Raw genomic sequence first — 24,114 nt, forward strand, 5'->3', positions numbered from 1 at the left:
TAGACATTTTGTCTGTTAATGGAAATTCATGTGTTCTGATCAAATAATATCTGCGCGTTATCGGTACACAACCGGTGATCTACTATAAAGTCTTTGCAACCGTAGTCTGCTGGACACTTTCTGTTAGTTTCAAAGAAACCTGATGCTACTGAAATGAAAGTGGAGGTTTCTTTTCTGGTAGGTGTGGAAAGCCTCAGCACTTTCGTTTAGTATAAAAGCTTGTGTTCAGTGCTCCTTTGTGGATATAGAGATCACAGGGTCACCTTAGTACTTCTCTGCATTCATATGAGTTATTGGAAGGGCTTTATTCCCAGTGATGCAGCACATGTACGCACATGCATGCACTCACGCACAAACACAAGCACACACATTTTTTTGGGTCGAGCTTTAGCGGCAGCGCGCAAGCGCTGCTCACTCTGCGAGGCATGCAGTAGTCCAGTATGGGGAAACAAGCTTCCCTCACTCTCCGCTCATATTTTTCATTGGCTTCTATCTTTGTCCTACGTAAATTCTGTCTTCTGATTGATTATGAGGCTTGTTAGTCCCGCCTTATTATATCCATGTCGTCATTTGTACCCTCCCATGGCAATTGGCCCCTTTACCTGGAGTGTTACAATGTACCATACATGTTATTTATTAGCACTACTTTTTCCCGCTACCCCCGCACTCCTGATGTCCTTGCTTTATCGCACCCCCCCGCCCGCACCACTGACGTCTGTGCCTTCTCGCTCCCCTCACCCCCACCCGTACGCACTCCCGTTTGCAATGCAATAGGTCTTGCATAAATGCGAGTCACACTGCATTGCAAATGCTTGTTAAGATGGTTGCCACCATATTAGAGAGACAGATGGATGCTGAGCAGTTCACTTCAACGCATGTCCTTCTTCTATGTTCACTGCACTGTTCACTTCCTACTGTGACTTCCTGAATCCGGCTGCTGTGTCATATATATATGAATGAGGAAGTGGAATCAACAATAACAACCACAACAAGACACGGCAACAGGCGCGGGCACAGTGCTCACAAACCGCAGGGATCCTGCGGGGTCTGGGCAGCTGGCTTGGTCTGGAAGCGATGGAACACCCTGCCCAAAGCCCGGGTCAAGTAGAGTCTAATAGCGAGGTAGACATTTCCTAGCAGGAGCAGCCCGAGGAGGAGGGGAGCGGAGACCCTCAGCGGCCAGGAGACCCTAATGACCAGGAGGCACTGCTGAGCCAAGCCAAAGGGATGGGGAGTACGTGTCATAGTGTCGTCTCTTATAGTAAACGTTGAGAGCGTCAGATGTGCATGCTTATTTTGGGGGGTGGTTCCAGGGGGCGGTAGGGGGGTGCATTGGATCCAGGGCTTTAAGTGGGCCTGGTCCTGTCAGTCTGAGACGGGTCCCTATCGAGCTCTCCGTTTTTATCCTCCGGTTGAAAAAATACATATTTACTCTGCAGCAGTACCACTCTTCACTTCCTTAGATGTAAATTCAGAGACTCACTTTAGTTCTTTCACAATCTCATCATTTCATAACTGATGCATTTTCAATATGCTCTACCACGAAGCCAAGGTTGTTGCTTATTTATCTTATGTAACTAACATCGATTTTCAGAGCCAATAGCCCTGGCTTGTTACTTGTTCAACTATTATTCTGGATGCGATAACAGAAGCATCAAAATACCAGTCACGCTACACATTATGCTAAGCACAAATTTCCTGCTTACTTGATTCTAAGCCGCGTCCCTAATTACATCGGCCACGGTTCTTTGAGAGACCCGCCCCCCCCCCCTTCAGTTTTTTTCATCCAACTTAAAGCCCTGAGTAGATCAAAACTAGTGGAACCACGCATATTTCTCAAGTGACCCCCACCCCGCCTCCCTCAGCTAATGTCAACCTTAATTGATTGTTTTGCATCCCCCACGTAAGCTAGTTGCTTCTCTTAGACTCAAGTTGGGTACCTTTAGTTGGCTAAAAATTGTCCTTCCTCACACTCCTAGACGTGAGTGGTCTCCAGTGGATTCACTCCCTCAAAAACTCCTAGCCCCACTCTCCTTCAAGTTCTAGAAGGTGGAGCGTGAAGGATCTATTCTACACAGACGCATTACGAATCCTCTATTGCGTTGCTGTGATCAGACCTTTTTTCCTTTCAGTTGTTGCTATCTCTTGTTCGCAAACGCCTTGGACAGGAAGAGAAGGAACCCTTTCTTTTTCCCAGTGGTGGCGCATCTACTGTCTCTCTGAGAGGTGTTTTACTATTTGTGAATCCTAAACATGTATGAGCTTTTCAACGTTATACGACACAGCCTTGGCTGTTCCAACGTGCCTCTAGGTATTTAATCTGCTGTATTGTTTATCTACACGATTGGTTATTACCAGAGATTAATTTTACGGTCAGTCTGCATACACATTATTCCCTTACCAATTGCATAAGGCACTCAAATACGTAAAGTTTAATTCCAAAATAGAACCTTCTTCCAGGAGCATATCCCATGCTATTTTTATTATGCATTATAGTTGTACAGTTTAGTCGTTTTAGGCCACCTCTGTACTATGAAATAAAACTTCTTGTAGGGCTTGACAAACCGTCTTCAATTACTGTTTTTACACATTAAAGACCCACACAATTGAGAGACAGCTATGAAAACAGAATATGTAATGTGTCAAATATTCTTAACCACACACAGAATTAGTCTTAGACTGGGATTTTAAGATTCACAACACTCATTGCATGCACAATAGTCAATAGATTGCACCAACAACAAACTTTAGCTGTCGAGATTACTTAATGCGTACTGTACTAGAATTTACAGCGGGCGTCCGTCCAGCCAGCACATTGCTTGGCTTTCTTTTTAATCTCATTTGCCTGCTTCTTGTTTAATGGCTTTTTTCCTCCCATTGTGCTCATCCCATAGCCACTTTACCACCGATTTGTTTGTTTGAGTTGTATTCTCCACTGTTTTAATTCTTGGAAACAACTTTGCTTTTAGCACTCCATGGGGGTGCAAGGGTTTTCTTTCTCCTGCCCCCCCCCCCCCCACTGTGTGTTGCTTCCTCCTACGTACCACAGCGCCTGTGTTCTCCCGTTTCTTTTCCTCCCCCAGCATATCAATGTCTTCGTGTTACTACAGGGACCCTCTTTACTTAAATGGTGCTGTTGTGCACATTTGATTTATTTTTAAGTCAGACTTGAAAAGGCAGATGTCTGCAAGACCTATTGCTCTTGTTGTTGTTTCAGATTTTATATAGCGCAAACTCGACCCGAAGGAACTGGAGCACAGTACATGAGCATCAGTTACGTTACACAAGGAAAAGGACACATTCATATTTTGGTAGGCTCGGGGAAATTAGGAGATTTGCCCAGAATCACAGAATGTTGAGCCGACGCCAAGACTCGAACCTGGTTCTCCAGCTCCAAAGTCAGCAGCTCTAGCTAAAAGGCTACATCCTCTCCCCATTTGCAATGCAATAGGTCTCGCATTTATGTGAGTTTGATCTATTGGCATTATAAATGACAATGCCTTTTATTTATGTTTTGGTTTTTAAAACATAAATAAAACGCATTGTCATTTACAATGCCAACAGCTTAAACTTGTGTAAATGCGAGACCTATTGTATTGCAAATGCTTGTTCTATTTGTTCGTGCACTTCCATACAAATACATAGGATGTTTTTATAATATTTCTTGCCACTGTACATGGCAAAGCATCATGACATGAACGATGTATGCAGATGTGCAGAATGTAAATGCAATGTAGTCCCATTGCTGGGGGAGAAGAGGGGCTTCACCTGTCCAGAATCATGACCCCTCCTCACACTCATCAGAGGAAATAAATTACATATTGCACTGGGCAGATCTGCACATATACCATATGCATATGACATCTGAGAACACCCACAATAAATGACTGTACGCACATCACTGTACATTCACATCACACTGCAGCATCCCCAGCCCCTGTCCCACCTCCTGTTCCCAGTCCATTCTTTTGACCACTTACGGGTTTGGGCCTCTTCCTCGGCCGCGCCACCACCACAGCATCATCGCTGTCTGTGCTCAGGGCCTCACTCACATCCGAAGCCAGCTCTGAGTCTCCACTCACATGTGCGTGGTCTGCAAGAGAGGGTTTGTAATAGTGTTTGGTCAATGAAAGCCAACGTGAATGGAGCTCCCATGGCAGAGAAGAGCCAATGCAAAACAACTCCTCAACCCCATCGTTGCCGCAATAAAGCTCAGTGTGCCCTGGACCGCAGGGGTCTGCTGCATCAGAATGGCACCCCCGCCCCAATGTCAAAAGCCCTGAAGACAATAATTCGGCTTAAAAATGTTCTAATAGTTATAGTTCTTTCTTCGGTTTACCACAGTTTTAAAACAAGAAGTGAATGTTTTACTAATTTTGCCATGAAGAGAAGACTTGACTGAAGTTACACATTTTTGCAGATTTTTTTCATAAAAATGAAACTAATACGTTTTCAATAATCAGCAGACTATTTTCTTCACAAAAGTAACCCATGCCAAAGAAGGGATTCCTCAAAACATTTGAAGTTACCCCAAATTTGCTGGAAAAACCTCATTTTTCAACATTTCTCGTATTTGTTCTAAAAACAAAGATTGCTCCGGTGGGCCCGGTGCTGCCAACGACTCGTGAAACGGCCCTGTAAGCCATCAACAATTTCCCACTACTTCTCAATGATCTTACTGTGTTAGCTTTCAAATTGAATAGCATCTACAATAGCCTTACTTGCCCCCTGCACTTGTGCAATACTGAAATATCAGTGACCTCCCTACCAAATCAAGCAACACATACACACAGTTTTCCATGGATTCCAAGAGTATACCCCAGCCATGAAAAACTGAAAAAAAACAAATATGGTAACAAAAACACATATGTTACCATTCATTGGGTTCATGACAGCACTGTATGAGGTCCATTTGACCGTTAATTCAGCGAGCTACTTGTGTTGGGTTTCACATGTCTGGGTATCAAGGCTTCAAAACAAACTCTTCTGCTGTAACACCTGACGGCTTACACTGCACCTAGACAATCAGAGTATCTCACTCAGTCGCTGCCTCCGTCCCACAGCCTTTCTCCACTGTAGAGGGGTCTGTGAGTTCCACCACTGAACGTTCTCCCTTTTGCTCCTTACCTTGCAGTGTCGCCTCTTGATCGTGCTGTTTTCTAGCTTCCTTTCGCGACTGCACCACGATCACCTTAGTATAGAGAGAACAAGACAGAAAATGAGGTATTCAGAACAAGACGACTCATAATTTCATACTAATAATCCACATTTGTAAAGGGCAAACAATCACCCGCAAGGGTCTCTAGGCGCTGGGGGCCGTCAGGAAGATCAACCCGTTGCGTGCTCATGGCGAGCCGAGCTCGTCATGACCGTTAGAACGGTCACAGGTGGGGATAATTTTCCCACTGTGCTGAACGTTCCAAAACGGGTGTGGTCATGACAAGCTCCGCTCATCATGAGTGCAGCTCCACTGTGCCTCATGACGAGCCAAGCTTGTCACAAGCACAGCGGCGCTGCGCGCAGCCCCCTCCCCCCGCACAGCGGGTGAAAATGCCCCGCACAGAAGGGGTTAAGCAAGCTATTGCCCAGAGTCACATGGTGCTGGGCTAATCTGCCGGCGGCGCTGGGGATCGAACCGTGATCCCCAGGTTCCAGCATCAGTCTCCCTGGCCGTGGCGACTGACGCTGGTATCTGGGGATACACCCTCGTTGACTTGACAACATTTGAACAAAGCACTGGTGAAAGCACTGGTGAACACACCTATAGTACACTGATGCACATCAACTTGAAGAAACTCATGGCTGATGAAACAAGGCTGCTAAAACAAACATGGGTTATCTTTTCTCAATACTGCTTTGTCTGACTTGCCAATTTTATTTTGTCAAATTTTTTTTTGCTGAATTTCTTTACCTCACACCTATAAATAGAGATATCCAGTCCATCTATTTTACTCGAACTTTTTGCAACTGTTATTGTAAAGGGGGAAACATACTGGCGTTTGTTGATTTGCACATCTTTTACAAGCCTTAAAACACAAATACTTTCCATGTCAGTGAAATATTGGCTATGTGGCAGCCCTAATTCTCCATTTCTGCACTTCCACTTCACTTGCTCCTTCTCAACAAGCCTGCATTTTTATGTTCATTGGTGAACTCACTTCACAAATGTATGGCACTGGGACCTATGGAATGGGACTTTCAACTATGAATATATTGAAGGTTGTGGATCTTTTGTATTAGTGAGAGATGCATGGCCATTAGTATTTTCATAAGTCATGTCTTTTCTCTACTGCCCTTGAATATGGATAATGTACTGTGCACTGCATCACTAGCCTTTACATTATTGTCAGAATGGGAACCATGCTGGGCTTCCAAGAGACACATCTGGTCTCTGAGTGTCCAATTGATGGTGGTTAGAGTCAAATGAAGAGGTGTGCTGTGGGCATAAACCAAGGTAGTAAAGTACCACTTTTTTGGGGCCACTGAGGTGAGGTTCCTGCCACCCGGTGACAATATCCTATACATTATCCAGCCATATGGAGTCATCGGTGGTGGTTAATACAGTTATTTGTAAGAACTGACCTGTCTGATGCTGCAGTGTGAAAATCGGGAGTGTGGACTGCTCCAAGAGCCTATAGTACGGGATTGAAGCGGGACCCATGAGAGGAGGCGGAGTCTCGCGAAGATCGGGATCGGCCACCAAAAATACCTGAACCCGCGGCTTCACATGAGGCAACTGGGCCGCTGACTGGGGCGAGAGTGGTGGAAAAGAAAGGACAATCCTGGTCACCCCCGGCTGATTGGCGGGACTGGAGCTAGCCTTGGTTGAAGGCACTGGAGCGGCGTGAGTTGCTGCGGGGACAATAGCACCCTTGGGGCAAGCTGTAGAGCCCCTCTTTCCCCGCTGCCAATCATGCTGCATAGATCGGGACGGGCGTGCTGCACACGCCGAACGGAAGAGCGGTGCAACGCAGGAAGACTGCAGCAATCAGTCCGCTGCAGTCTGGGGGCGAGATACCAGCAATTTGGAGACTGTGGTGCAGGGGAGACCTGTGTGGGCTTTGCGACGCCCTATTACCCAGCAGCATAGCAGTTGGAGGTGGGGAGTGTGGCGACTGGCCCCAGCCACCGCGGGAGTGTCGAAAGCCATTTCTAGTAGGATCTAACAGGGGAGAGTGCCTGGGACACACTTTCCTGCCTTAGGGGATAGTAGAGTGACAGGCCAAACTAAGGAAGAAGACTGTGAGAGGGGGGCCCCCGATCATCCCTGGAACATCTCCAGACAAGCAGCTGGACTCCTTGTGCGCCAGTGCAAGAGCAGTCTAACCGCGCTGATCGCGGAGCGGCGGGTGCTGCAGGCCCGTGGTGGTGCATAACGCTTGGGGTGGAGTGCTTGTGGCGAGGCGGCTCATAGAGAATTGAGCCAAAAAGTGCGGGGAGAGACACTAGACCAGGATAGCACCAATCAGAGGAGCCCTGCTAACTGTGCATAGCGGAACCCCTCATAGACCGATAGACCTAGCGGAAGAGCTTGACGTGCAACGAAATCTTAGCCAGCTCGCTCGTAGTGCTGTTGCGACCGAGAGACGACAGAGAGGATAAGAGAATATGTCCTGGGTGACACTATGGGCAAGCCAGACACCAGGCAGCCGAAGTTAAACTTTGAAGCGACAAGAAAGGGCAACCGGGGTGCGCAAGATGACCAGGAACATACTGGAAGAAGTGAGGCCCCGGAAGCGCCCCCAGGGCAATCCACAGATGTGCAAGATATCCTACGAGAGGTCCGACAAGGATTTGCCACGGTCGTGGACAAAGTGGGTAGGATGTCGTCCAGAATGGACGCCATTGCGCATAAAATGGATGGCCATGAGGACAGAATCAAAGAAGCGGAGAGGCGCATCTCTGACTCAGAGGATTTGACAGCGAGTCATACCACACAGCTGGCGCACATGGATAACCTACTGAGGGTCATTGCTGCAAAGAATGAGGACTTGGAAGCGCGCAGAAGGCGCAATAATATATGCATTTTAGGAATATCGGAGTCGACCAATACTGGGAGGATGGAAGACTACATGGAGACAATGTTGATGTCTGCGATTGGTCCCGAGTCCCTCTCTAATCAGTTAATCGTAGAGCGAGCTCACAGATCGCTTGGACCGAGGCCTCAGCCAGGCACTACTCCCAGACCCATCATAGCCAGGTTATTGAACTATAGAGATCGTGATGTAGCACTGCACACCGCACGGAGTAAACAGACCCTGACGTTTGACGGGAATTCATTTTCCATCTACCCAGACTTCACGCCTATGGTCCAGGAGGAACGGTGAAAATTCTTAGACGTCAAAAATAAGCTGAAGAAAGTGCAAATCGACTATGCACTATTGTATCCTGCTCGCCTGAGAGTGACACACCAGGGCAAACAGAGGTTCTTCACCAAGCCACAACAGGTGGATGACTTCCTCGGGGCAAGTGAAGAAAATGCATGGCTCCAAGGATGGAGGAATGGAGGCGCAGACGTCCCAGTTGGCGAGAGTAGAAGGTGGCTCTAAATGAGACAATATCTGCAGGCAGCAGACGCCTTAACTGTATACTGGGTCATGTGAGTTCTTGCCTGACAGGCAGTTATATATAGGAAACGTTTCTTACTTGAATGATGACCCATACTGGGTACTAATAGAAGCTCACCGGGCACCCTCTGCCCGGAAGGGCCAGGCGGTCTTGACCGCGGATGGTCCTCTGGGCCTAGGGTAACAGTGTTGCCACCTAGACCTGGCCCCCAAAGGGAATACCAGGGGATTGTCCGCTGCATGCTGATTGCAGGGACTGTAGAGCTGATCTTGTTGGGGAAGAGATGGGGGAGGGGGGCGGGTGGGCATGTGGTACTGGCAAGTTGGGCTGCTTCAGTGGGTGGGGGTGGGGGACTTTTGTTATGTTTTGTTTTTTGCATGCTAATTTTCAGGAACAATGTGACTCACTTTAATGTGGGGTGTTAGTAACTGAGTTAGAAGTTGTGCATCCACGGTGCGTTAGAACAATATTCTGGGCTGAGGTATGTGGAGGGGACTATCTTCTCTGGGTAGTCAGCAAAACAACAGCTAGTGTCCTGGAGCATGGCTGATCAAGATAAAGGGAAGCTGAATATCATTACCTGGAACGTCAGGGGGTTGGGGAATGCCAGGAAGAAACTGCAGGTTCTGGCGTATTTGGAGAGACACAAGATACACATAGCAATGTTGCAGGAGATGCACATTACACCACGGGGATCTAATGCGCTTGCGTGCAAATGGGCCTCACATAGAATTTTCTCATCCTACTCCTCATACGCGAGGGGAACAGCAATACTTGTTAAAAACAGGTACCATTTCAGCTGTCGGGGGCAACATGGACCAGGGAGCCGTTATTGCTTGGTATGGGGCAGGATGGGGTCTGTGACTGTCGCGTTGGTCTGCTGTTGTGGGCCCAATGTAAATCACCCGCATTTCTACACTGCGCTTTGGGCCAAGATATTTGAGATGGGCTCCGATCATATTATCTGGGGAGGCGACTTCAATGTGACACTCAGTCCTGGCATGGATAGGTTGCATCCTGCCCCTCATCATTACACCAAAGCACGCACAACCCTTTGTGACACAATCACTGAATGTCAGCTGATTGACGCCTGGCGCCACATGCATCCACACGCTGAGGAGGGAACACACTTCACGGCGCAAGCTGCTTCTTGGGCGAGACTGGACTATTGGCTGCTGTCTCGTGGGTTAGGCCCTGCAATAGATCAAGTACAACAGCTGGCCAGAACTTATTCGGACCATGCCCCTGTTAAGGTAACGCTGCTCTCTTCAGATCAGGATGTGCCTTCGCGGTCCCTGGAAGCTGAATGCCCTTAACTTGTTAGATGTGGTATTTCAGGAAGAGCTGCGGGAGGAAATACAGGATTTCTTTGTACGTAACAAAGGGTCGGTGGACAATGTTGAGAGCATGTGGGAGGCGTTTAAGGTCACGATCTGTGGCTTTTGCATAGCGAAGGGGGCAGGGGTACTCAAGGACATACTCACCCAAATAGCGAAGCTTGAGATGGACCTTAAGTTGCTGGAGGCAGACCTGGCTTTGGCACCTACCTCAGCAGCTCAGGTTAAGTTTAGAGAGACACTTACAGAATATAAGGATGCAGCTCAAAGAAATAACGAGATTCAGAGGTAAGCACTGGGTAGCCCGATGCTACGGAGAGGGGGAACTCCCCGGTAAAGTACTGGCGCAAATGATCCGGAACCCTCGCCACGCTAATTGTGTGTTAGAAATAGAAGATTTAGAGGGGACGGTATATCGTGACACAGCTACTATCCTTACCACTTTCACACAGCATTATCAACATCTGTACACGTCAAATAGAAGGAATGACTTGGACTTAGAAGGTTACTTGGGGGTGTGACCCTGGGGTGGCTTAGTGATGTACAGCGAACATTTCTGTGTGCCCCCTTTGAGCTGGATGAGGTCAGGGAGGGTATCATGGGTATGCAATCTGGGAAAGCTACGGGGAGGGATGGGATCCCGATAGAATTTTATAAGACATATGTTGACCTCATGGCCCCCATCCTGCGAGAAGTGTATGAAGAATCCCTGGAGGTGGGCTGCCTCCCTCCATCTATGAGGGAGGCTATGATCATCTCATTATTGAAGCCGGGGAAGCCGCCTCAACATTGTGACTTGTGCAGGCCGCTCTCGCTTCTCAACTGCGATGCCAAAATACTTGCTAGGCTGAATGCCGCTCGTTTGAGTCTCTTGATGGAGAACCTGATCCTCCCTGATCAATCGGGCTTTGTACCTGGCAGGGCCATGTCCCATAATCTGCATACGCTTTTTGCTGCTCTTAATAATATATCGCATGACCTGCCAATGGCTGCTATTTATCTGGATGCCACTAAGGCCTCCGATTCCATTGAATGGGACTACATATTTGGGGTGATGTTGAGAATGGGTTTCACCCCTCTCTTTCTCTTGTGGATCAAGTTGCTATATAATATGCCAGTGGCTAAGGTACCTGTTAATGGGTGGATGTCCCAGACGTTTTCTATTACTCGGGGTACCCGACAGGGGTGCCCACTTTCCCCTCTGCTTTTTTCTATAGCAGTCGAGCCCCTGGCGGCGAGACTGCAGCTGCGCCACAATGACAAGGCCCTGTGGTGCAATATGCAGCAGATACTGGTGTCTCTTTATGCGGATGATATCACGCTCTACATCCGAGATCCGCAGGCCAATCTTAATCCGGTCCTTTGTGAATTCATAATTTTTGGGGAGCTATGGGGGATCCAAATTAATTGGGGGAAGTCTTGTATTTTCCCACTGATGGCGTCCACGGGACGATTCCTGTTGGATTACCCCTTGGAGTGGTGTGAGGACGAACTGTGCTATTTGGGGACACCAGTCACCAGGGACAGAGAGGAATTTATGCGCTTGAATTATGGCTCTGCAATGACACGTATAGCGGACTCTGTGTCCCGCTGGATAGCTCTGCCTTTCTCCATGGCTGGTCGAGCCTCTTTAATTAAAATGGTGATCCTCCCACAGCTGCTCTATTTATTTTTAAATATCCCATACTACCTGGGAAAATTATTTTTCAAGATGCTCAGGTCTGAAATGACGCGCCTAGTCTGGGGAGGGAAACAGCAGAGGTTACAATGGAATATTCTTACTAGGCCATATGCCACACTTGAGTTATACCACATCAGTGCACAGGCGCACTATGCGTGGTTCTGGGTGAAGCAGCCAAAGTATAAGCCGCAGGTTGCGGTGAAGCACTGGCTAGCGCACCCCCTTCCATTGGATGGGGTGATGATTCATGATCCGGTTAATCCCAGGGAAAAGACACCGATTACCATTACATGCACATACCACCCGAATATGCATCTTCTGCAGGTATTGCTCTTTCACGATCTTAGGAAACGTACGCTTATCCACACTTGGGAAGACTTATATCATGAGGGTCCGTTACACACACTGGAACATGTGTTTCAGGGACTGGAACGGACCCGATGAATGTTTTCTTATATCTCCAGGTTCGACAGGGCATCAAATCCTTTACCCCGGACATCCCAGACGAGCCAGCACCACTACAACTGCTGCTCAAGAGTGACACGGCTAAAAGCCTCGTCTCTATGCTTTACTGGTCAGTTCACACACAAAGGGAACTGCAGGATGCGCCCGCTCACGCACAATGGGGGGAGGAACAAGGCCGCGAATTGGTGGACGAGGGTGGGAATACTGCTGTTCGCAGACTGAGATGGTGTCATTGATTAGCAGACTTCGAATAATACATTATAAATTCTTACACAGGTTATATTATACACCAGCAAGGATGCATAGATACCACTTGAGGGAGTCAGATAGATGTGACAGATGTCGAGCACCAGGGGCAGACTTTTTACACTTAGCCTGGGAGTGTCCAGGAGTGGGCGAATATTGGTCACAGGTATTCGAGGCGCTGACACAAATGATAAACACGCACCTAGAGCCCACACCACTGATGGCCTTGCTCAGTTATGTGCAGCCGGTACAGGCGGCACCACCCTTGTCTTGCTCATTGCTAAGAGGCGGGTGACCTGCCGCTGGGGCAGAGGGAGGGCGCCAAAATTCAAAGATTGGATTGTTGACCTGGTGACGTGTCAGGAACAATTGGCTGCATGCACTGAATTACTACCATGCGCGTCCAGACCTGGAGATATCTCGGCTCCACTAACGTGTTACTTACTAGCCCACCCACAGGAGACGAGAGCGGATGGCACGACAATAACTGCGCAATAACTGTATTGTGCCATAGTCATATGAGATGGTGGACTCTTGGCTGGTCGGGGGGGAGGCGGGAGGGAAAGATGGCATTGCATGCTTAACATGCGGACAATGTGATGGGACTTAATCTGTATGGACTCCAACCAATGCTGTGGAATTGAAGAGGTAGCGTGATTCCCTTGTTATATAACTAAATGTTGAACATGTAGGCTCAAAGTATCCTGAAGGTATAAGTTAATTCATGCCCCCTGACATACAAGATGCGATCGGCATTGCTTCAGATATGATAAATGATGTGTATGCTTATATAAGACTGCCGGGGAGACAAGTATTACGATGCTAAAGAAAAGAATATGGATGTAATAGAAATGTGGATGCTGGTTTGTTGTTGAAAAACTAATAAACAGAATTAAAATAAATAAAAGTAAAACATTTTTCATCACCATGTTTAACATGTTAACTCCTTATTTTGTTCTGATTATTTACTTACCTGGTTCTGAAACTTGCAGATTGATACTTAAAAGCCATTCATGGTGTTACATTGTTGTAGGAGTGGGAACATCTGACTTCACTGATAACTTAGGTTTCTAACTGTGGAGGAAATGTGATCATCTTGTGTCGACAAGAGACCTCTAGCTCTGATGAACATGTGGGAATGCCACCATTCCTGAACACACTGAAGTGGAAGTCCCACCCAATTCAGGCACACACAGATTCCCTTACCCAACCCACTACTCCCTGGTTCCCTCAGTACTTACCTCCTTTGAGTCCCTTTTAACAGACTTTCCATCTGAGTAGCGCTGATGGTTGGGATGACGAGTGGCCGCATGGGGACTGGACTGCCGGACCACCGTATTGTCCCCAGCAGGAGCATCCATCCTCTTGGGCACCTTCATGGGTTCCTTCTCTGCCTCCCTGAGAGAGCCCACTTTCATTTTCTTTCGGTGACTCTCCACCTGTGGGCTCTCAGAAGACTCTCCAGTTGTGGCCATTGTCCTGCTCTGTTTCTGGAGAAGGAGAACACTACATTGCTACCTTTGATTGGCTTAGTTTGGTAAAAGCAAAAAAATAGAAAAACGCTTGTCATACAGTCCCCCAGCCCATGCAGACTGCCTTATTAAAATCGTGAAAATAGTATGACAGTGCTCCAGGTGCCCTGGATCACTTACCTGTAAGCTGCAGGATGGCTGCACATTCTTAGAGCAAACACCAGTGCTTATAGAAATGCCTCAGTCTTCCTTTGCAACGGTCTTTCGACCGAAAGCATGGGAACTCGACCAACATTTCTGCATGGGAGTTCGACTAACAGTCCTGCGTGGGAGCTCACCTTAATAATTCTACGTGGGAGCTTGACCTAACAGCTCTGCATGGGAGAAGCACCTAACAGTCCTGTGTGGGCGGCACTGGAGCTCAATGTAACAGTTGTGCATGGGAGCTCTAACTCACTGTTCTGCACAGGAGCTCGACCTAACAGTCCTGTGTGGGAACTTGACCTAACAGTCCTGCATGGGAGCTGCACCTAACAGTCCTGCATAGGTTGCATGGGAGCTCGATGTAACAGTTGTACAAGGGAGCTAGAACCAACAGCTCTGCGAGGGAGCTTGACGTAACAGTCTTGCACGAGAGCTTCAGTTTATGCTCCATTTCCCTTCTTATTGCCCCAGCTTCCCTTGCCACAGTGTGCCTTCTCGCTGTTTCCCTGGCGTATCTTCATTTTTCCTAGCAGCTCCAGGTTTTTGCTTTTCCAGAGTTTCAGGTGCTTGGGCATCCCTCTTTAACTCCTTCCTGGCACCAGTTCATTTTCCTCTCCAAGGCACAGAGCCTAGTCCTCTTTCTATGCCTTCTGCTTGACCTCTCACGCATGCTCCTCACTGTTCGTGCAGAACCAAACTTAGAGATGATTAGGAAATATTTTTCGTGGCTCTGGCCCCGTTTGGTTATGAGAATGTGCCTCATAGTGCTCCTTGTTTACTAGTTTTCAACCAACTATCAGTATAGTATGAGGCATTAGTATACAGCGACCTATTTTTTAATAGGGACTTGCAGGTCATAACTTTCCAAAATTAACAGAGCCACCACCGCCAGATCTTTTTTTTTACTGGGCCTAATTGCAAATCACGAGTTTCTTCAGACCTTTCCTCTCCAGAGCTGATTATGCATGGTCTTTTGTGTCTGCCCCCTCATTAAGCCCACCAACCCATGCTCCAGTGTGTATCCCCACTGCTGCTCCAGAATTGACACCAGCCATGGAATGACTTAAAATGATCCCATTCTATTTATTTTAGTTTCAGCAGCACCTATTGTAGTGGTCGATTTTGGTTCCATACTCTACATTTTCTCCTCTCTGGGAACCCAAACAGTAGAATATTTGCTTTTGGTCAAGCTGTTTTTCATCAGAAAAACTGCCACTCCTACCTCACAATTTTTCTGCCCCAATCTCACATTCCTTATAACTCTGATAAACCCCTCTCATGTAGGGCAGTTCTCTCCAGCTGACACATTTTTTGATTTCAAGATCTAGATCCTGTTGGTGGCTGAGGACCCACAGCTGTGGAACCTCTGCTGCAGCTCCACTTCCTACGTATTCAAAGCTCTAGTACATAGTCGGGAGTCTCTGCTTTGACTCCAGGCTGTATCTGTGCTCAGTTCTCGCACCCCTAGAACAAGATTATCTACTCAGACTTCTGTTTCTGCTATTGTCTAGCTCTAGAACGTTGACTCGTTCAGGATTGACTTTTTCTTAGACCTACCTCCCTTCAGTCTAGAGTATGTCTTCCAGCTCTAGCACTCTGTGCTCCGGAATATGCATTCTTGCTCCAGGGTGAATTTCTGAGCTCTAGAACCTGCATCTAAGGAACCGACTCCTTGGCTCCAGTCTCCATTTTGGGGGAACAGCGTTTACAACACAACTTTTACCACACAGTACCTTTACCACGCAACTTTTACAACGCAAGTCGTTACAACGACTTACGCTGGGGGGCGCTGTAGGATAGGGAATAGTTTAATTTACTATCCAAAACCTTCCCTACTATCCACGGGGACTGGAGTTGGAATAGTAAATTAAACTATTCACTATCCAGCGCCCCCCAACGCAAGTCGCTGTAACGACTTGCCTTGTAAAACCTGCGTGGTAAAGGCATGCGTTGTAAAAGCATGCGTAGTAACGACATACATCCCCATTTTGTCATCCCTAGTTCTTGGACTCCAGCTCTATTCTTAGTTAGCTTTCACACCCTAACTATAGAACATCTAGTGGGGTTTCACTGCACACAATGACCACGTTTACAGCTTTTGCCTTTAGTACCTCAGCTCTTCAAGGATCCCCATCTGGCAGTACTGGGATAGACATCTCTTCTCAGTGAGCTGCCGGCCCAGCGAGCAGAGTACGGGACTGGTTCTCGACCAGATGTCTGTACTCACCTTGTAATCTCCTCCACTGGGCTTACTCTCATAGAAGGTAACTTTCCTGATGTTGGACTGCAATGTCCTTTTCACCCTGTAGCCAGAAGTAGAAATCTGCTGCTCAGTGTCTCCTCCATAGGCCTGCATGGATGAGAGTAAGGGTGTGAATGGAGTGCTAATCCACATGCACAATGACTGTACTAACATATCACATACAAGGAGCACACAAGCACAGGAGACAAAAACCTTAAGCACTGACTACGCTATATATACGTTAAATCCCAGCACATACACACATAAGCATTACAAGGTAGAACATGCATAATAGCACACAGCAAAACAGAACACAGAAACACCGATAATTACAATGTATAATAATTATGGATGAACAAAACATCACATCACAGCATATATAAGCATAGCCGATGGAAGGGGAAGATTTATGCAGACAAATCATAGAACACATATCGAGAAGACCATGACAAACTTAAAATGTAAGACATCACATTCCCTCATAAGCATAAAACATCCAAATTCCCAACATCCTTGCCAATATTTATATTAGTAAAACCACAGACATACTTTTTAGGCGGTGGCATGAAATTGCTGCCAACTCAAGCCCTGTTGTCTTTCAGAAAGACAGCAGAGAAGGGTGATTCTCCATGGCAAGTGTCAGGCCAGGTCTCTGGGACTAGGAAACTCAGGGGCAACTGGACAATACTGATAACAAGTTTGTCTGTTGTCCCTGGAACTAAGGGAACCAGATACCTTTGCAAGCTCCCTGAACGCCATGAACGTTCTCTTTAGGCTTTACTTCTCAGAGGGTAGCAAGAGTGAGCAGTTAAGGCTTACTGCAAGAGTGTGGTGTGCCAGAGCCTCAGATACAGGTACATCCACAAAGGAATACAATAAATGGGATATTGAGCTGGTGTGTTCTCTAACAAGTAGGAGACTATTATCCACTTAGAAATTCCAATGGTGAATTAATCACGGGTGCCTAAAGTATCAAAACCTCTTCTGAGAGGTCACTCTTAAAGGAACGTCCACTCTGATCACCCGGGAATGTGGAATCCGAGCGGCCATTAAAAATTACGTTTTTGAGCCCATCCACATGAAAGGTGATTGATTAGCTATCACAGCAGGGGCACAGACTCTTGTCAGCCACAACCTGGCCAGCTTCCTATACAGAGAATTTGTCACTAAAGAACAGAGGCCATCGAGGACTCTACCTTTCATTGATTCCATCATTGGTAGCATCCATGCCTCATAATCATTAATGCCAAATTCATCACACATCCTTGCTTCTCGATACTCAATCATATGCTATCTGGAGAATAAAATCTTCCATATATTTTTACCTTCCATATTATTCAATCCTGAAACCTACCAGGATATATGATTAACGCTCCTTAAATTCCTATCTTGGAACAGTCCCGAAAGGCTATGTCAAAAGGAACGCCTAAGGCTTAACCCTGGGGCAACCATGTACCTCTTCCCTACCCTGTTTGGAGATCATTCAGGCTGCTGTGGTGCTGGAGACAGTCGAGGTCATTGGTACTCCAACTTTCAAAACGTCCACCAAATCCATATGAATATGATCTACTCTAGAACCATTCAAAAGTGTGTGTTCTAGCCCCCTCCTTCCCCATCTGGGGGCTTTAGAAGGAAAACTTCTTCAGGGATCCAATACCCAGGATCAAGAGGGCTACCGGCGTATGCCATGCCTCATGGCAGCGACCGTGTTTGAATACTCAGCCTGCAGAGATCTCAGGACAAGGCAGGGTTGCTGTTTTCAACTGTTGATGGTAAAAGAGCACACGGGGCTCCTGCTGAATTTCCACAGCAGGCCAGGTTCATAACCCGCCAGCAATATATCAACCTTGAGAAAGTTTACTGCCAAAATGAGCTTCAAAGAGAAACAAGTCAGCAGCCTCGGGTGCTCATAATTGTTTGACCTCAGGAGCTACAACCCCTGAATAAGACTATATCTATATTTAAAAATTCACTAAGGAATAACAACTGCAAATAAGTGACTCATCCATGCCAGACTAGTGTCATATTACATAATAATAAATAACCTATCCACCTTGACTGATGTATGAAAAGGGCAACCTGAAACTCTCATTCCACCATACTTCTCTCAGTCTGCAGTCTCTAGAGAATTCAGAGTCAGGCAAAATTGATACACGATTGATACATTGACGAATACATCACTTCAAACTATTACCGGCCAAGCAGTCATGTGCACTTAGTGTGCACAAACCAGTACTCCCCCTGTGACTCCTGCCCCACCCTAACCCATCCCGAACCTGCAAAAAATAAAATGAAAATAACTATGGGGCTCATTACGATGGCGGGCAGACTTCAGTCCGTCCGCCATCGTTGCGGGGTTTGGGACTGCCTGCTTGTAAGGCGGTGGTCCCGCACATGAGATTACGATGCGACTGTCACCGTGGCGGTAGCATTTTGTATCTCTAACATTGCGACGGGTGCTGCTGCCTGCAGCACCCCCCACAATTTTCGAAATGCACTGTTTATAAATGCACTGTTTGCATTTTCCTGCACTATGTGGCAGGCACCACGTGGTGTCTGGTGCAGGGAAATGTAGCGGGGTACTATAGGTGCCCCCCCAGTGCAAACAGAAGTCGCCCGGCACAAGGGGGGCCCACAACGGGACCTAAAAGTACATCCCCACTAGCCTTTCCCTGGCAGTTTCATCGCCATGGAAAGGCTGGCGGGGATGTAGCATCGTAATATGGCGGGGGTGCCTGCCAGGCACCTCCACCATTCTACAGATGCAATGCAGTCCGACAGGCAATCGCAACTATTTCTGCTATTGGACCTGTTGAGGACGGACTTTCCGTCCGCCACACATGCTGCCCGCCATCACTCACCGCAATTGTAATGAGCCCCTAAGTTATCATCATTTTATTTTTATTTCTCAAAGAGGAGTGGGGTGACGCCGTCCCTGCCAGCCATTCCTTACCTGTGCAAGGATGCCAGCCCTAAGACCTCCTTCCTTCTGAAGGAGCCCCTTCTCTTGCTCTATGAGAGTCTCGAGAGGTCTTTGGTCTATGCAGTCACCATGATGTGGCCTCTCCACAGTAGGTCCCCCAGGAGATTCGTACGGGAACTTCCACTCCAGACTGAGGTGGACAGAGCCGTTTGGGTTCCCACTGGAATCATTCAGGGCAAAATCTCCTGCAACACATAAGAGAAGATGTGGTTGTGTGAAGGTTAGCAAAAGGAAGTGGGCATTGAAGAATATAGGAAGGCTAAACAAGAGAAAAGGAAACAGGAGAAAATCGAGATGAAGAGAAAACAAGAAGGATGCAAGAGAAGTGGAAAGATAAGGATGAAAAAGGGAATAGAGAGGAACTACAATTAAAAGAAGGAAAAACACAGAAAAACAAGCACTGGCGTTGCCAATAGGTCTCGCATTAGGAAAGTGTGAGCTATTGGTATTGTAAATGACAATTATTTTTTTAATATGTGTTGGCATTGAAAATATAGAAGTTAATAGCATTGTTATTTACAAAGCCAATAGCTTACACTTTCCTAATGCGAGTCGTATTGGCTATGGGAATGCTTGTTGAAACCTGCAAAACGAAAGTAACGCTGCCGAAGTAAAAAACAAGCTATCCCAGCCTGCTATGCGCTTTTAATGGTGCTGTACCGTATTGCTATGATGTGAAAATAATGCATTTAAACGATGCAGTATTTTCGTTTACACTCTGCAAAGGATCTTCGAAGCGCGCAGTCCAGAGTGGGGGCAGAGACGCAGACATACGAGAGAGCGCAATACGGAGGAACAGGAGAGAAGCACACAAGGGAGACATCAGGCAAGCACATGCACTCTCGTGGACTTCTTAGTCAAAAATAAAGACAAGTACGGGAAATGCAAGCGGCGGGGGGGGGGTGGGTTGGGTTCACAAGGGAGAGAACAACACGAGTGGTGGGGATAAAACCACGAGGGAGACAGCAACACAGGAAGAAGTACACGCTGTGCTGGGGGAGGGGGGAGGGCCATTAGGAACAGGAACAGATGGCCATGAAAGTGTATGGGCCAAATGCCAGCAACACAGGAAGAAGTACACGAAGGAGGCAGCAACACAGGGAGTGGGCAAAATTCAGACATGGCAGACAGCAACAGTCAAGAGAACATCACAGCGTAGGGGAGAGAAGCATTTGGTTGTGAAGGAGAGAATGGGGGCAGAGACGCAGACATACGAGAGAGCGCAATACGGAGGAACAGGAGAGATGCACACAAGGGAGACATCAGGCAAGCACATGCACTCTCGTGGACTTCTTAGTCAAAAATAAAAACAAGTACGGGAAATGCAAGCGGCGGGGGCGTGGGTTGGGTTCACAAGGGAGAGAGCAACACGAGTGGTGGGGGAAAAGCATGAGGGAGACAGCAACACAGGAAGAAGTACACGCTGTGCTGGGGGAGGGCCATTAGGAACAGGAACAGATGGCCATGAAAGTGTATGGGCCAAATGCGCGTGCCTGTACGTGCACTCGAAGAAAACGCCACGGAAAAAAGCAGTGGTTTGACTATCCGATGGAGCACATGAATTCTCCCCCATTTCCCATTGCTTCATTGTTTTGTTTCAAATATTTACGCACAAAAAGAACCACAAAAAAAGCGAGGTCATTGAAACCAAAGCGGTCATTCGTCTGCACGTGATCAGATGACTCAAGGGATCTGTTTTTCATTTGTGGCTCTTTTTGACTGTTATTCAAAGAGACTGGCTCTTTCTGTGCAGTTGGCTCGGCGCTTCGTACATCTGCAGTTCAGAACAAGAACAAGTCGGGTTGAGGCGGGAGAGTGAGAGAGTGGGAGCTGGAAAAGCCCAGGCTCGGCAGTGCAGCATGGTTGTGATTGCGTGGAGAGAGAGGGGAGGTGCTGGTGTGGGAGGGGGAGGCTGTGATTGCGTGGAGAGAGAGGGGAAGTGCTGGTGTGGGAGGGGGGAGGTGCTGGTGTGGGAGGGGGAGGCTGTGATTGCGTGGAAAGAGAGGGGAGGTGCTGGTGTGGGAGGGGGGAGGTGCTGGTGTGGGAGGGGGAGGCTGTGATTGCGTGGAGAGAAAGGGGAGGTGCTGGTGTGGGAGGGGGGAGTTGCTGGTGTGGGAGGAGTGCTGCTAGGGGAGGAGAAGCCTGATGCCGGATGGGGGCGGGAGAGGCTGGGCTTGCATGCGATGCGCGTGCATGTACACGGGCACTGCATGAAAACCGCGGGGCTGAAAGCCCTTTGGTTTGAAGATGTTTTCGCCACATGAATTCTCGCTACGCTCGATGCGCTTGCGCGCATCGATAGGTCGCGAGACCTAACGAGATAGGCACAAAAAAAAGAAATATAGGAAGGAATTGTGTGAGAGTTACAAAAAGAAGTGGGACAGACAGTAACTGGAGAGCGTGTAAGGATTAGCAGATGCGATAAAGTTAGATAGGGATGAGAAGTATGGGTGGAGAAAAATACATGAGTAAATGGAAAATGTACGCAACTCATGGCAGTAAAGCTTAACAGCGATGATGATGCTGGGGATAGCATCTAGTGGCTAAAATGCAGACTTACAGACAAGGGGCCAGATGTATGAACACATTTTCCCATAGACACAGAATGGGTAAAACGTTTTGATACATCTGGCTCAAGGTCATCAATAAAGATAATCGATTGTTCAGGAGATTTGTGGCAACCCTGAACCCATGCCGATGTGTAAAGTTGTGAGAGTCAGTCTGCCTAACGGGTAAATGCCGTTGTCCCACTTTGGCATGATGTACACAATTGTAAGAAGTACAGTACGGACCTAAATAGGAAGGTAAGATATTTTATCAGAATGCTTTCTACAGGGTGTAGCTGCACATCACATTGTTGGTTGAGGCCAGGTTGCAACTACTAACACACTTCTGAGAACAGAAAAAATTTAAAATTTCTGCCTTTCTGCATTTTTGGTCACATGACGAGTCCTGGCCTATCAACAGCCTTCTCACCGACTTACTGCTCTGGTGGTGAGTAGTGCTGCAGATATCCTACTTAAGGGTGATGTATATATATTAAAGTAATCAATTATCTGATAAGGGTAGCTTATCCACAAAATAATGAGGAAATGAAAAAAAAGCATTTGCAATGCAGTAGGTCTAGCATTTGTGAGAGTTTAAACTATTGGCATTGTAAATGACAATGCCTTTTATTTATATGTTTTGATAATTTACACATAAATAAAAGGTATTGTCATGTACAATGCCAATTGCTCCAACTCTTATAAATGCGAGACCTATTAAAAGAAGCAGCCGCATTGTTCCGGGCTGCTTAGAAAGTGAAAGCACTCATGGCACGCTGAAAGTTGCAGGAAAGCATGTTGTGCCTGCAGGAGAAACACATTAAAGAAAATAGTGTTTACAGCCTAAAAAAGACTCACAGTGTAACAACTGGAGTAAAAGGGGCAGTCCTCATGGTAGGTTACAAATAAACACAAGGCGGTACTAAGGAGGGACTAAGGAAGCCTATTAACGAATCAAAACCCAGCATTTATGAAGGACAATGATAAATATGGGCGGAGAGTGGGCAGGGCTTCTATTCGGTAATCCAATACAGCATGGCTCGAAGAGCAGCGCATGCGCTGCCAGGCTCGAACTAACGAGGACAAAGCTGCAAGGAAATCTCCGACAAGCAAACACGGAAATGGTTTTGCTGCTCATTTCATTAATGCTCTCTAGTCTGGCAAAAGTCTTTGGAATGTCCTCCATCTGGTATTGGATGTCTGACCCTCGATCGAAGGTGCCATTTGGCTTTTGTCCATACAATATGGAAGCCAGTGTGGTTAGGACAACAAACACTGTACACACTTCACACACTTCTTTCATCCATGCAGATAGTTCCTGCATTCAACATACGCCACTCACATGGATGTGATCATTGCTCAATTGTAAGGGACTTGGAGAAAATGTATCAACACTGCACAGACAATTAAGCTCTCTCCCTACCAGGCAACAGATAAAAAACGAACTTCTCTGCAACTATAATCACTTCACTGTTACCAATGTCAGTCCTATACAGCCCAGTGAGATGACATTAGTCACTCTCTTTAAAAAGAAGGTGCACATGGTGTGCCTGGCTGACCACAGAGCCCCACAGGACGGCCTTAGCTCATATGTGTGATCTCCATGTGGGTTGAGGTAGTTGGTATGGGAGACGCTCTCAAGAGCTATGCCCGAACCTTTCTCCAGCCCAACTGATTTATGCCAGTGCAGTCATTGAATCATGACTATCTGTGGAATAATTGTTTTCAGTTGCCAGTGTTCTGTTTTTTTGTTTGTTTTTGCAGTATTGTATATGATTGTTCTGTAAAGCTCACTTATATACCTGTTACAACCGCACTGTAGAAATGTGCTGCATAAAACAAATACAAAAATGATGAGGGACGTTAGGTTTTAGTTGGAGTAGGATGATGTTGATGGGGTTGCTTTAGGGGCTCAGATGAAATTAAGATGGTAATGTTTGGATGTTGTTGGGTTAGGTGAAGATTAGAATGGCAGAATGTTGTATAGAGTGCTGAAATTATGGGAGTTCATTATGGCTGTCTTTGCAGAAGTAAGGGTGGGAAGGAACTGGATTATCAAGGGAGGCATCGGAGTTTTATGAACCCACGATTATCATCACTGTCTAGGACCATGCTTTTTTCAGTTGGTGAATGTATAGAGTGCCTGATGGTTAGTGTTAGAACAGGGGTTTCTGGTTGGCAGAGAGATGCACCCTATCCAAACAGGAACCACCACTCTAGTAAGGGTAAGCTAGATACCCAGTAAAAGATAACCTGCGCTCAACCTCTGCCAGCTTGGCACAGAGCATTCAGGCTTATCTAAAGAGGCAAGTGTAAAACATTTGTGCAGCTCACACATAGTAACACAATGAAAACACCACAAAAATTGTC

At 47.0% G+C, this 24,114-nt stretch overlaps 1 protein-coding gene across 1 annotated transcript in view; it reads right to left on the bottom strand.

The window, feature by feature from the left end:
• The window catches only part of LOC147715158 (X-linked retinitis pigmentosa GTPase regulator-interacting protein 1-like), a 306,245-nt gene that overhangs the window by 17,644 nt on the left and 264,487 nt on the right, over positions 1-24,114 (bottom strand). The window contains exons 18-22 of the mRNA XM_086920416.1: positions 19,169-19,383; positions 16,201-16,323; positions 13,539-13,787; positions 5,128-5,191; positions 3,981-4,093 (exon numbers count right to left, since the gene is read on the bottom strand). Coding sequence (XP_086776542.1) covers positions 3,981-4,093; positions 5,128-5,191; positions 13,539-13,787; positions 16,201-16,323; positions 19,169-19,383 — 764 coding nt within the window. The remainder of the gene's footprint in view (positions 1-3,980; positions 4,094-5,127; positions 5,192-13,538; positions 13,788-16,200; positions 16,324-19,168; positions 19,384-24,114) is intronic.

Source organism: Lissotriton vulgaris, chromosome 5 (genome assembly GCF_964263255.1).
Source record: "Lissotriton vulgaris chromosome 5, aLisVul1.2, whole genome shotgun sequence".
Lineage (NCBI taxonomy): Eukaryota > Metazoa > Chordata > Amphibia > Caudata > Salamandridae > Lissotriton > Lissotriton vulgaris.